General features: G+C 50.1%; 1 protein-coding gene across 2 annotated transcripts in view; it reads right to left on the reverse strand.

Annotated features, from left to right (window-relative positions):
• The window catches only part of ZC3H3 (zinc finger CCCH-type containing 3), a 155058-nt gene that overhangs the window by 46834 nt on the left and 93645 nt on the right, over positions 1–14579 (reverse strand). For both annotated transcript variants that reach the window (XM_061374233.1, XM_061374232.1), the window contains exon 5: positions 8064–8257. In XM_061374233.1, coding sequence (XP_061230217.1) covers positions 8064–8257 — 194 coding nt within the window. The remainder of the gene's footprint in view (positions 1–8063; positions 8258–14579) is intronic.

The raw sequence follows: 14579 nt of genomic DNA on the forward strand, positions 1-14579 counted from the left end.
ATACTGCACAGAGGGAACATGGTTAATTATTACCTGCTTAATTATTTAGGAAGAACTTTATTGCTCCTAGGGCACAGCTCAAAGACCAGGGGTTCATCATGTGGAAAGCTCTGTTTGCGCATCTTATCCAGTAATTTATATTTCATATGGTAGAAAAGCTGTAGAAAACTGAAATAGCCTAAAAAAGGGGAGAAGTTGCAGATATGGGGTGAGGATCACGGAATCATGGAATGGTTTGTGTTGGAAGGGACCTTAAAGCTCATCCAGCTCCAACCCCTGCCACAGGCAGGGACTCCTTCCACTAGAGCAGGGTGCTCCAAGCCCCTCTGTCCAACCTGGCCTTGAACACTGCCAGGGATGGGGCAGCCACAGCTTCTCTGGGCACCCTGTGCCAGCGCCTCAGCACCCTCAAAGGGAAGAGCTTCTGCCTAAGAGCTCATCTCAGTCTCCCCTCAGGCAGGTTCAAGCCATTCCCCTTGGCCTGTCCCTACAGGCCCTTGTCCCAAGCCCCTCTCCAGGTTTCCTGCAGCCCCTTTAGGCACTGGAGCTGCTCTAAGGTCTCCTATAGCCTTCTCCAGGATGAACAAGCCCACCTGTGACAGCACCATTAAAATGCCATCAGCATTAAGCCCACTGCTGCCCACCTGGTTCAACTGCCCAAAATCAAGGACACTTGATGGAATTCTTACACAAGGAGGGAAACAACCAGGGTTTTGTGACAGTGGTCAGTGATCAGCTCTACTGTCCACTGCTTCGACTTGGAGATGACCATAACAGGGTTATCCCATCTTCCTGTTATTATTCACTCATCAAGAGATCGGATTTTGCCCTTGTGCCCATCCTGCTTCAACATGACCTGCCACATAGGAAAAGCCTTCCTTTAACCCACACCTCCTTTAAGAGGTCCCACTATATCCCTGTTTTGCTCCGTGGTGCACGCAGCCTACTTCAGCAAGAGCCGAGCAATTCATTTTGTGAGGCTCCCCTTCCCTTTCCTGCTGAACCAAACCTTTGGAGGCCAGCACAGCTCAGGGAAATTTATTTCTTTAATTACTCTTCATTTGAGTGGGTTCCAGTGTTTCAGATGATCAGCACCAGCAGCTCTTGGTGGGGAGGGAGGATTATTTCACTCACCGGACTGCAGGAGCCCTCACTCTTTAGAAGGTAATGGCAAAGGAAGGGACGAGCTGTCACTGCAGGAGTGGAGCTTTTCGTGCCCTCCTGCCTGATCCCATCCCAGCTTTGAACAGGAATGTGCCTGGCCCTGGGTCAGGAAGTCATGAGTGCTTTAACCACAGAATCATAGAACGGTTTGGGTTGGAAAGGACCTGAAGATCATCCAGTTCCAACCCCCTGCCATGGGCAGGGATGCCTCACACTAGACCATGTCACCAAGGCTCTGTCCAAGCTGGCCTTGAACACTACCAGGGATGGAGCATTCACCATTTCTCTGAGCACCCTGTGCCAGCACTTCAGCACCCTCACAGTAAAGAACTTCCTTGTATCTAACCTGAACTTCCCCTGTTTCAGTTTGAACCCATAGTGAAGCAACATCGATTAATGAAGCATGGTTTGGGTTTGATGCTGTACGAGCATATGACTGCAAGGAGCCCAGAGTGATGCAGAGCATCTCCCGAGCTGTGCAGGCTCTGGTCTACACCAGTGCTGGACCCAGTGGCACTCCTCAAGGACTCCAAGTCCCTGTCTGCAATCCCAGACCGAATTGAGCTCTAAAGGGACCAAGGGATTGAGCGATCCCAAAAGCAAGACATTGGGCTCTAAAGGGGGAAGAGGTTGAGTAATCCCAAAACCAAGAGATTGAGACTGGAGGAGCCAAAGGATTCAGCAGTCCCAAAGACAAGGCACTGAGATTGAAGAGGCCATGGAATTGAGCTCGAAAGGGGTAGGGGATTCTGCAGTCCTAAAGACAAGGGACTGAGCTGAAATGAGCCAAAGGATTTAATTCAAGAGGGGAAGAGATTAAGATTGAAGGGTTTGAGGGACTCAGCAATCCCAAAGACAAGGGACTGAGCTAATAGGGGCCAAAGAACTGAGCTCAAGAAGAGTACGCGACTGAGCAACCCCAAAGCCATGGGACTGAACATGAAGGGACTGAGCAATCCCAAAGACAAGGGACTGAGCCTGAAGAAGCCAAGGGATTGGGCTCAAAAGGGTTAAGAGATTGAGCAATCCCAAAAGCAATGGTTTGAGATTGAAGAGACCTAGGGTTTCTGCAATCTTCATGACAAGGCATCAGGAGTAAAGGGGCCACAGAACTGAGCTCAAAAGGGGTAAGAGATTGAGTAATTCCAGAGGCAAGAGATTGAGATTGAAGGGCCCAAGGGATATAGCAATGCCCAAACCAAGGGACTGAGCTCAAAAGGGGGTAAGGGGTTGAGTAATCCTAAAGGCAACAGATTAGGATTGAAGGGGTCTAGGGATTAAAAAATCCCAAAGACAACGACTGAGCTCAAAAGGGGCCAAGGGATTGAGTTCCAGAGGGATAAGGGATTGAGCATTCCTAAACCCAAGGAATGATGCTTGAAGGGGCCGAGCACAAGTGGGCCCCAGCACAAGGAACACCAAAACCAGCTGAAAGCTGAGGAATGCAACACTCCTGTTTCCACTGTTCTCACAACTTGTGCTGGCCTCTACCTACTTCTTCCTTAACCCTACACCACTTGATCCCAACACATTCAAGGTGTTTTGCTGCCTAATTCCTGCTTGGACACCTACATTAAAGACGTAGCGAGCATTAAGAGTGCTGCCAAGCAGAGGATGGGTGATGGAAAAGTTCCAGTCTTAAACCCATCCTTTCCTTTTCAAGAAGCCAAGCAGCTCAGAGGAGGGAGCATGGTTCACACAAGCCCTCGGCCATGGGGAGCCAGCGCTGGTGCTGAGCACTTCATCATCCTTGCAAAGTGGAAAGTGCATTTCTGTGGTGCTCAGCACTTCTAAAATGAGTTGGTAAACAAGGAGCTGAGAGTGCATTTCCCTGTGCCACAGTGATCCTCCTCCTCCTTTCGCCCAGTGTGGAGCTCTCCCTCTGCATCTGAAATCATAGAATCCTGGAATGGTTTGGGTTGGAAGGGACCTTACAGCTCATCCAGCTCCTGTCATGGGCAGGGACACCTTCCACTAGAGCAGCTTGCTCCAAGCCCCTGTGTCCAACCTGGCCTTGAACACTGCCAGGGATGGGGCAGCCACAGCTTCTCTGGGCACCCTGTGCCAGTGCCTCAGCACCCTCACAGGGAAGAGCTTCTTCCTTATCTCCAACCTGAACTTGCCCTGTTTCATTTTGAACCCACCACCCCTTGTCCTACCATTCTAGTCCCCAGCATCCCTCCAGCAGGTGAAGCCCAGCCACACCAGTGTCCCCAAAGCCACCAGGCTTTCATCCCACCAGGCTCCTGCATGCTCCCAGCAGGTAAAACCTCACTGGAGGATGAGGAAGTGCAGAAGAGGATTTGTCCATGGAGATCAGCCTGGACACTGTCAAAACACCACTGGAGCCAGCCCCAGCTCAGGGTGTGCAATACCTCTCACTGCACCGGTGGTGGCTGGTGCCTAGATTAGGGTCAAAGCTCTTTTCCTGGCCAATGTCAACCCTTAATTTGGTTTCTGCTGCTTTCAGTCTTGCACAGAGCTGTGCTGGTTCAGTTTCCCTTTGGAATTCCTTTGTGAAGCACTACATTGTCAGGACCTTTTGCTTCTTCCCCCAATTTCACGGCAATTCCTCAAGAGTCTGAAGCACGTCTTAGCAGCTGTAGCAAGAAATGAGGCAAATGCTCATTGTGAGTGGAGAAAGCAATTTATTCCGCCTGCTTAATTAATTGCAACGTATCAAATGCTTTCCACACCTATTTTCTAATAAGTGAGAAATATATCATTGCAGAAATACTAGTTATCCCAAAGGGAAAGAGCTTTTCCATGTTGATTCTGCATCTTCACCCTGCACAGGGATGAGAGGTGCATTTCTGAGCTCTGTGTTTGGAGCTACATGTTTTCTTCTGAGCCTTTTCCATCCTTGCTCGAGTGCTGAGCTACAGAATCATGGATTGCCAGGATGGGTTGGAAGGGATCTTAAAGCTCACCCAGCTCCAACCCCTGCCATGGGCAGGGACACCTTCCACTAGAGCAGCTTGCTCCAAGCCCTGTCCAACCTGGCCTTGAGCACTGCCAGGGATGGAGCAGCCACATTATTCACCATGAACCTCTTCAGGGCGCTTCTTTATACCAGAAACACCTTCAGAAGCTTACCCTGGGTCCGCAGTGATGCTTTCTCTGTCCCCAGCCAGGTGTCCTCCATGCCACCAGCAATAAAGTGGATTGAGGATGAGCCATAACAAAACTCCTGCTCTTCTCCTTGCTCTGGGAGATGGATGAGTTCCTTTAACACTCCTGGAAGTCCCAGGATTGACTCTGATTGACTCCAATTGACTCTGACAGAGCACTTGGCTGCAAGAGGTGCATCCCCAAGACCAAGTTTTAACTCCCCACCAACATCCATCAGTAAATCACTTGTTGGAGACAGAGCAACAGCGTGGATGCATCAGTCCATCTGATGGATCCAGGCACAACCAGCATCACATTTCTTAATGTAGTCGGGCCATGAAGAGACAAAACAGTGACCCAATAAATTCAGGCAAGGAGCAGAATTATAACTCACTGTAAGGGAACACCATGCTATTAAACTGTCAGGAGCGCTTCCCATCTCTCAGCTCCCCCAAACACAGGGTCTGGCACTCAAAGGGAAAGGAAAAGCTGTTGTCTTTAGATAAACTTTGTCAAGTGCTGCAAACACAGAGCACTGAATAAATGTGTGAATGTTCAGAGGCGATGAGCACACACAGATCTTCCACCCTGCCAGCCCCAGTTATCGTAAAGCAAGAGACAGTGAAATCTGTGGGATCCATCCTTGTGAAGGTGGATGAGTTACGGGTAGAGCTGATGGACCAGACCCAGTTATCATAAAGCAAGAGACAGTGGTATCTGTTGACTCCATCCTTGGAAGATGGATGAGTTATGGCTAGAGCTGAAAGATGACATAAGAATTCTGACACACACCAGCTACTTGGGCGTTATGGTCACAAACCCAACGTGCTGTGTGGCAGGGGAAGGAGAGTACAGCAAGATAAGACCTGTGGAGCCAGGCTGAGAACATTGGGGATGCTCAGCCTGGAGAAGAGAAGCTGCATGGAGACCTCAGGGCAGCTCCAGTGTCTGAAGGGGGCTACAGGGATGCTGGAGAGGGACTCTTCATCAGGGACTGCAGTGATAGGACAAGGGGTGATGGGTTCAGACTGAAACAGGGGAAGTTCAGGTTAGATATAAGGAAGAAGTTCTTCCCTGTGAAAGTGGTGAACACTGGAACAGGCTGCCCAAGGAAGCTGTAGGTAGGTGTTCTATCCCTGGCCATGTTGAAGACCAGGTTGGATGGAGCTTTCAGCAAGCTGGTCTAGTGGAAGGTGTCCCTGCCACACTGGACTACACGATCTTTGAGGTCCCTTCCAACCCAAACTATTCTGTGACTCTATGAACCCTTCCCGCAACTGTTTAAGCCCTGTGGGTTTTGGCTGCTCCGCCTGGCCATGGAGAAGACATCCTTCCTCTGCTTAGCAGCTCTTCATGACCTTGGGGACCTGAAGCCCCTCTATCTCCTCCTCTTCAGATTGCACAGACCCAGGCCATCCACTCTTCCAGCCATCACTTCTCTCCTGGGCTCTTCCCAGTGATCCAACATTGCCCTGAAACCTGTCCCAAAACCAGAGCTGCTCCATCTAAAATCTTTCCTGTCCACATCCTGGGGGGGTCACCCCTTTTCTTGCACTCCAGCAAGATGTTTGCTGCCGTTGGTGACAGCTTCAATGCCGGGGGATGGCACATATGGCAGAATCCCCCTCAGGCTGGGTTTGTGTAGCTGATTATCCTGATCCAGTCATTTTGGAAAATCCCATTGCCATTAGGAAAACTCTTTAACAAGTCCAGCTTTGCTGACACCAGGATTTGCTTGCTCTACAACCCCCTGAGCTCACTTTATGGCCTTATTTTCCATGCTTCTGAAGGCTGACCCTTGCGCATCCTCCTCCAGACACAGCACCAAAGCCAAGGATTTAACAGCTCGCAGGTAGGGTCACAGACATCGAAACAAGCCATATGGATGCACACTCATGACCATGCCCATACCTATTTGCAGAGCCAGCAGTAAGGAGGATGCTGCAGGTTAGTCAGGCACTGAAAATCTGTCCTGAGCAGAGCTGAGTTGCAAAAACACCAGCAAACTGTCCCCAAACTGCTGCTGAGCATCCCTTAAATGCTCTCAGAAGGGTGATCACCTGAAATTGATGCTCCATCAGCTCCGTGCCCCCTCAGCCACCGCTGCATCCTCATCTCTGCCATCATCTGCTGGTGTCTTCATCCAGCCTCAGGTGGCTGGGGCAGCTAATCCATGGTTTAAGCTACATCTCTGCCCTTCTCCCTGCGAGCAATGATGTGCAGGAAGGATTTATCCTCACTTGCAGTCCCTCTCCTGCCGTTTTATCTCCAGCACCACTTAGAACTTGCATAGGGTGCTGAGGCACTGGAATGGGTTGCCCAGGGAGGTTATGAATGCTCCATCCCTGGCAGTGTTCAAGGCCAGGTTGGACAGAGCCTTGGGTGACATGGTCTAGTGTAAGGTGTCCCTGCCCATGGCAGAGGGGTTGGAACTGGATGATCTTAAGGTCCTTTCCAACCCTAACTGTTCTATGATTCTATGTGAGCATCAGAGGGAAGTTATTTAGAATCATGGAATGGTTTGGGTTGGAAGGGACCTTAAGATCATCCAGTTCCAACCCCTGCCACAGGCAGGGGCACCTTCCACTAGAGCAGGGTGCTCCAAGCCCCTGTGTCCAACCTGGCCTTGAACACTGCCAGGGATGGGGCAGCCACAGCTTCCCTGGGCACCCTGTGCCAGCGCCTCAGCACCCTCACAGGGAAGAGCTTCTGCCGTGTATCTAACCTAAATCTCCCGTTTCAGTTTGAAGCCATCACTATCACTACAGTCCCTGATGAAGAGAACTCTTTATTTCACTCTTCATTCAGATGTTGCTGCTTGCTCCTGGTTTTCCTCATGCATTTCAAACTTCCCGGAGCCGCTCAGGTCTCCTGACCTGCACAAAGCTCCTTCCCTTCCTAATCCTGCTTTTTGTGAGTTTAAAACTACCCAGGATGCCCCATAACGCTCTGCAGGCAGTTTCAGAGGCTGAAAGAAGGCTGATCTCTCAATAACACTATTTATTGTGTCTCTTCATCCACCTTCCCACCGTACACTGAACAACTTCAGCATTACATTGCCTCATTTAGAGCATCATCCATGATCAGACTCATCTCTGCACCCTTCATCCTTCCAGCAAAGAAAAACAGTGACACAAACCCATCAGCTTTGCCTTTCCCAGCTTAATTGTCCCCAAATCTTGTCAATAAAGCACTTCAGGAGCAAAAAATATGTGACCCCAAGTAAAAACTCCAAAGAAATACCATAAGCACAGTTAAAAGCCTGCTCTTGCCACAGAGCCACACTTGATGCATCAAGTACAACAGGAGCTGAAAGAGAAATTGAATTGAAGCTAAATGTAAAGGCAGCAACCGTGTTGGAATGCCTGTTCACAGTCATCTGCAGAATGATCCTCCCAGCTTTTCTTAGGTCAATATTGAACATAATTTGTCGAGCATCTCAAATAGGTTTAACCTTCCGGTGGCGTTAGGAGGCTTTGCTCAGGTTAAAACAAGAAACAAGTTTAATGGTGCATCTCTTAACTAAGCCTCAGTTAAGAAAAACCTCAATTTTCTTTAATCTTTCACTTCTTCTATGTTACTTTCCCTTCAGAGCTACTGTAGAGCAAGAAGAGCTCAGGGATGTGCTTTGGCACCAAGGGGATGCCCATCACCTCTGCATCTGAGCTCCTGTGAGGCCAAAGGATGAGTCACAACACATGGGGTAGGAATAAGCAGCTAAAATCCAACCTCAATACTGAACATCAGTGGATTTTGGACACAGACAGGGACAAACCTTTGCTGCTCACCTGCTCTACCAGGGCTCTTGGTGCTCAGGTCTCTGCCCCGAACAGGGGTGCTGGAAGTCTTGGAGAGCTTATTGGCCGACACGCGGTACATCACACCGCCGATGCAGCGGTAGCCTTTGCTCCTCCATCTCTGCTGCACGTGCTGGGACTTGCCTCCATGAGATGATGGGCGAGCTTGGATTGATAGTGGGGATCTGCAAGAAAAGATAAAGCCAGGGTAAGACCAAAATAGGGAAGATACTGTGGATTTGGGAGCAAACCATCAGCTGCCTGATGATGGAGGTGATGCAAGGAGGAAGCAGGGATGCTCTTGCTGTAGACAGGAGAAGCTCTGATTCCCAATGATTTCATAGAATGGTTTGGGTTGAAAGGGAGCTTAAAGCTCATCCAGCTCCAACCCCTGCCACGGGTACGGACACCTTCCAATAGAGCAGGGTGCTCCAAGCCCCTGTGTCCAACCTGGCCTTGAACACTGCCAGGGATGGGGCAGCCACAGCTTCTCTGGGCACCCTGTGCCAGCGCCTCAGCACCCTCACAGGGAAGAGCTTCTGCCTAAGAGCTCAGCTCAGTCTCCCTTCTGGCAGGTTAAAGCCATCTCCCCATCTTTCCACTAGACCCACAGACCCTGTACAAGGCAGTGGGACAGCAATGAGTCCGGATAAGACAAGAGGAAAACGGCCTCAAGCTGCACCAGGTCAGGTTTAGATGGAGCTGAGGAACAATTGCTGCCCCAGAGGGTGCTCAGGCATTGGAACAGGCTGCCCAGGGCAGGGCTGCAGTCACCGTCCCTGCAAGTGCTCACACAGTGTGGAGACGAGGCCTCAGTGCCATGGGTTAGTGGTGGCCTTGGCAGTGCTGGGAATGGTTGGACTGGATGAGCTTAAAGGGCTTTTCCAACCTGGCTGATTCTATGATCTGCCACCAAAACCCCCTCTGGTTCATGACCTGGTACCTCCTGCACCATCCCGCCTCCTTCCCAAGCAGCGCGGATGCAGGCAGCTCATTCAGTCCACATGCCGTTATCCAAACAGCCAAAATCACATCTCCACTATCAGTCGTCTCCCTCATTTAGGGCTAATCCAAACAGTAATTTGTTTATGCAAATGAGAGCTCTAATTTTGTATTAGTCCAAACTAAGGCTCATAATGCTATTAGCAGAACGTACATAAACCCCGCATTACCGCAGCCTATCTGTAAATGAAGATCCCACTATCCTATCAGCAGAATGCAAACCCTGGAGAGCATTCCCTGTAAATGAACATGTGCTGCAAAGGGAAAAAAGGAGAACTGGAAAATGGAATAGTTACATTTCTTAATGCTGAGCCTGACAGGCTCTTCATTTCATCGGGCTGTTGCCACTGGCTACCGAGCTTGAACTGCTGCCTGGTTTGTGAGGAGGGGACGGGGCTCTATAAAGATGCTGCCCAGGTTCTAGCATCCCCAGGGTTTGGTCCTGAGGAACTGCTCCAGAGAGAAGCATCCAGTCTTAATTTTACACAACCAAGTTACTGGTAAAGAGCTATGGCAGTGGCATCATGGTGGGAAGTGAGTGATGAAAGGAGGGACATTAGGGCTGTCCATGGAGCACCCAGCGGGTCACAGCAAGTTTCTGCAGTCCAAGATTGCCACCATCACTGGCAACAGGACCTGGAGGAAAGTCTTAGGGCCATAATACACTGAATAAAACTCGTATCAAGTACCTAATGGCCAGCAGGTTGAGGGAGGGGATTCTCCCCCTCTACTGCACTCTGGAGAAACCCCCCCTGCAGTCCTGACCCAGCCCTGGGGCAGCGCCAGAGGGCCGTGGAGCTGTTGGAGCGAGTCCAGAGGAGGCCATGGAGATGCTGGGAGGGCTGGAGCAGCTCTGCACTGGAGCCAGGCTGAGAGAGCTGGGCTGGGGCAGCCTGGAGAAGAGAAGGCTCCTGAAGGGGAGACCTTAGAGCAGCTCCAGTGCCTAAAGGGGCTGCAGGAAAGCTGGAGAGGGGCTTGGGACAAGGGCCTGTAGGGACAGGCCAAGGGGAATGGCTTGAACCTGCCCGAGGGGAGACTGAGCTGAGCTCTTAGGCAGAAGCTCTTCCCTGTGAGGGTGCTGAGGCGCTGGCACAGGGTGCCCAGAGAAGCTGTGGCTGCCCCATCCCTGGCAGTGCTCAAGGCCAGGTTGGACACAGGGGCTTGGAGCACCCTGCTCTAGTGGAAGGGGTCCCTGCCCGTGGCAGGGGTTGGAGCTGGAGGAGCTTTAAGGTCCCTTCCAACCCAAACCAGGCTGGGATTCTGTGCTTCCATGAAAATCCAACCAATCCCAAGTTGTGCACAGCCCTCGGGGCTGCTTATGTTGCTGAGCCCAACAACCACTGGTTTAAACATCAGTTTAAGACCCAGCTGGATAAATCCCTCCACTCCTCAGGCTATTTATTCCCCTGCTTTGCTGCACTCCCTCAAGGCACTGAAGTGGCTGCACACTCCAGCACTCCTTGTTCAAGAGTCACCATTTATCAAGAGTTATTACCTGGTGGCATCTGACCCCTGGGATGTGAGCAGGGAGCAAGCAGGGAGCAGTTGCTGAGCAAACAGCAACAGCTACAGAGCAGAAAACACTTTAGCCCTTTATAAAGTGATATGATAAAGGAAAAGGCAGCGTAAGAGAAGCGGAGCAGAGATGTGCACAGCAGCAGCTCTGCTCTCTGGCAGTCCTTAGGAGGGGTCAAACCCTAAATATAAGGGATCGGCGGTAATGTATTGGCTGTTAGGGATGTTCCCGTTGGGATTTTTCAAGGATTTTGGTGGAAAGCATCAAAAAGCACCTCATTCCACACAGGGAGTGGGGCTGAACCTCCTCCAATACGTGGCTGTTGCATTTCTGAGGTAGATAAATGAAGCTTCTGCAGAACATCTACCCAGGTTCTCAAAGCCCCACATGCCACTGGGCTGAAGACTCAACCAAGGGCTCAGCCTCACCATCTCCATTTCTACCTTCTGGGTGGTGGAAGCGTCCAAACAGGGATAACCTGAGGACCTCTCATCCTCCACGGAGGCTTTGCACCAGCCCAGCTCCTCAACTGGAAACCCTCCTATCCAAAAAGTCAGCCTTAATGGGGATTATGTCCTCTGAGGGCTCTGAAGGGCCCCAACAGCCCAACTTAAACACCTTCTCAGGGGGCTTCATTATTTGTAGCTAGACTTATTCCCTTTAACCTGGCACAGGTTGCCCAAAGGGGTAGTGGATGCCCCATCCCTGGATTCCTTCAAGGATGTGGATCAACAACCTGATCTAGTGGAAGATGTCCCTGCTCACTGGAGGGTGGGTTGGACTAGATGACCTCTGAAGGTCCCTTCCAACCACACTCTTCAATGGTTCTACAAAGATATTCCAAATTGAAGGCAAAATATGTTTTATATCAGAAACTCACAGTGGAATATGAACCCACATCAGGTTCTGGGCAACCTGATCTAGTGGAAGATGTCCCTGCTCACTGGAGGGTGGGTTGGACTAGATGACCTCTGAAGGTCCCTTCAACCCAGACTGTTCCATGATTCTGATTCTGTAAGATATTTAAAATTGAAGGTAAAATACGCTTTATATCATAAATCACAGTGGAACATGAACCCATACTGAAGAGATGGGAGAAAACCTAACTGACCAACCTTCACCTGTAGGAAGCCTCTATCTTCCTGTTAACCCAACTTATTGCTCCAACCATTCCACAGCCCCAACACAACCTCAGCTCTGTGTCCCTTCCCCATTAGCACTGTTCAACCCAATGTCCATGGGGAAAAGCCACCAGCATGCGGATGAAGGGGAGGATGACTCTAATGGAGGGCAAGGAACCACTCTGAACCCACAGTGGCTTTTCATCGGCAGTGGTGTCACTGCTCTCCGTTGAATGCTTACCCTAATGGAAAGGACGGCCTTTGGAAATGAACTGTATTGAGAAAAAGAGGCTAAAATTAATGAGATAATAGCCAGGCCAAGGCCCTGAAGAATACACCGGCCCCTCGACACGAGGGGCTTGTAATTCCCTTTCTGCCGCACAAGCCCGCGGATCTAAAGAGTCCTCCCGTCCATCCAGAAGCCCCGCTCCGGCAGGAAATTTCATTAACGTTGGAAAATAGGAAAGGTATTAAGCGTGGATAATGAAGGCCAGAGTGTGAACAGTGCCTTAAGATAGTCTTCTTTCTAGCCTTTGTAATGGGAGGCATGAACTTTCCCTTCAAATCCATTTCTAATCCATTTGAAATACTACAGCAAATTATCTTCCCTTCAGCCCGAAAGCGGCCAGCCAATTTACTCCGAATAGAAGTGACAATGCTACAGAATTTATCGCCATAACCTTGACTACACAAGGTTGAGGGTTGTCTTTTCCCCACCCTCCCCCCGGGGTGGACAGAGGAAGACAAAGTTTTAATGAAAAGGGAGGTAGAGGAACGCTATAAAAATGTTTAAACCCGGCGTTGTGGTTGTTGGAGCTCCGGAGCCAATGCGGGGCCGAGAGCGATGGGAGCATCAGAGGAGCTTGTGCTAAAAACGGTACAGAGGGAGGGCCTGGAGTGATAAAAGGCTGTAGGTTGAGATCTGGGCTCATTCTCTTTCGTCCTTCAACTTTGGGTTGCTCTCAATGAGTCTGCCCATTTCATGCTGCTGTTCTGTACATGATCAAGTTGACCAAGTTTGATTTTCCTTATTCTCTTTCCCGTGATTAAATGTCCAGCTGCTGTGTCCTTCTTAGAGTCACAGAGTCATTTAGGGTGGAAAAACCCTTTAAGCTCATCCAGTCCAACCATTCCCCAGCACTGCCAAGGCCACCACTAACCCATGGCACTGAGGCCTCGTCTCCACGCTGTGCGAACACTTGCAGGGCCGGTGCCTGCAGCCCTGCCCTGGGCAGCCTGTTCCAATGCCTGAGCACCCTCTGGGGCAGGAACTGTTCCTCAGCTCCATCTAAACCTGCCCTGGTGCAGCTTGAGGCCGGTTCCTCTTGTCCCATCCCTTGTTCCTTGGGAGCAGAGCCCAGCCCCTCCTGGCTCCATCCTCCTCTCAGGCACTTGTAGGGAGCCATCAGGTCGCCCCTGAGCCTTCTCCAGACTGAACCCCCCAGGTCCCTCAGCCCTTCCCCATCACATTTGTGCTCCAGGCCCTGCACCAGCTCCATTGCCCTTCTCTGGCCCCGCTCCAGTCCCTCAGTGTCTCTCTTGTAGTGAGGGACCCAGAGCTGAACACAGGATTTGAGGTGCAGCCTCACCAGTGCTCAGTGTAGGAGGACAATCACTGTCCTGGTCCTGCTGCCACACTTTATTTCCTCCAGTTTTCTCCACTTGAAATGGGAGACGGGAAATGGAAATCTCTTGGGAAATGGAAATGTTTCTTCCAACAGACTGGTAAACCCAAAGCAAAAACTGGACCAAGAGGGAGAAAAGGGCTTAGCAAGACAACGTGGAGTCAATGGTCAGTTAATGCCCAGCTCAATGTGCCTTCCTTGCCTCCAAATACAGCAAAGCTGCTCAGAATGGAAGAAAACTACCAAAACTTGGGCCAGGACCAGCAAGTGCTGCCACCAAAATACAGACCCTCTTAGACTGTTCTATGAAGAGCAAAAAAGAGGGAGATTTCCAAGCCAAAGTAGACAATGAGTGTTAGGAACAAGGATGACTCATTGCAGTGTGCAGCAAGAACTGTAGGAGATGCTCATATTTAACACCCCTGTGCTATGCACACAAGTGTGCACCCATCATAGAACCATGAAATGCTTTGGATTGGAATGGGTCTTAAAGCTCATCCAGTTGCAACTCCCTGCCACAGGCAGGGATACCTTCCACTCGACCAAGCTGCTCAACACATAAGACCATCTGATCCCCAAAACCCCCACAAACACCTGCATAAACTCACCTATATAAGACTTCTAAAGGTCCCTTCCAACCCAAACTACTCTATGATTCTATATTTGAAATACATGGACAATCTGATGTATATAAATTAAACCCAAACCCAGAGCAGAGCAAGAGCATCCCAGCATCCCAATGGCGTTTCAGCCAACTGAAACGGAGAGGATTTCTTGGCGCTGACGGCAATACAAGGGGCTCTTAAAGGATGGTTTTCTTTTCCTACTGAATATCTTCTTTAGGCTTAGCTTATTTTTTCCTGGAAGTAATCCTTACATAGTAAGAAATCACATTTGCATGCTGGCATTTGATTCCCAAGGAAAGAGCGGATCAGAAACAGGGCAATGGTTGCAGATAGCAATGGGGAGACGCGAGGCAGGAGGGAACTTGGCCACCCAAAGCCTTTCAGGTGGTGATCAAAGCCCTGATTTGGGAATGATAGCAAAAATAATGGAATAAATATCACAATATCCTTGTTCCTAGCATGAAACAGAACAAAACACAGGATTTAGGCTTAAAAGTGTTCCTCGAACCAAGCAACCCTCTGAGCTGCTCCACCAGTTCTGCTTGGAAGCTGTAATGTCTCTATCCTTACTCAAGAACTGCTTTAGGACCCCAAATCCACAGAAATAAAGCAAGTAA

This window comes from Neopsephotus bourkii, unplaced genomic scaffold (genome assembly GCF_033783945.1).
Source record: "Neopsephotus bourkii isolate Nb327-2 ecotype Australia unplaced genomic scaffold, CSIRO-AGI_Nbou_v1 NB_1637, whole genome shotgun sequence".
NCBI classification, from domain to species: Eukaryota; Metazoa; Chordata; class Aves; order Psittaciformes; family Psittacidae; genus Neopsephotus; species Neopsephotus bourkii.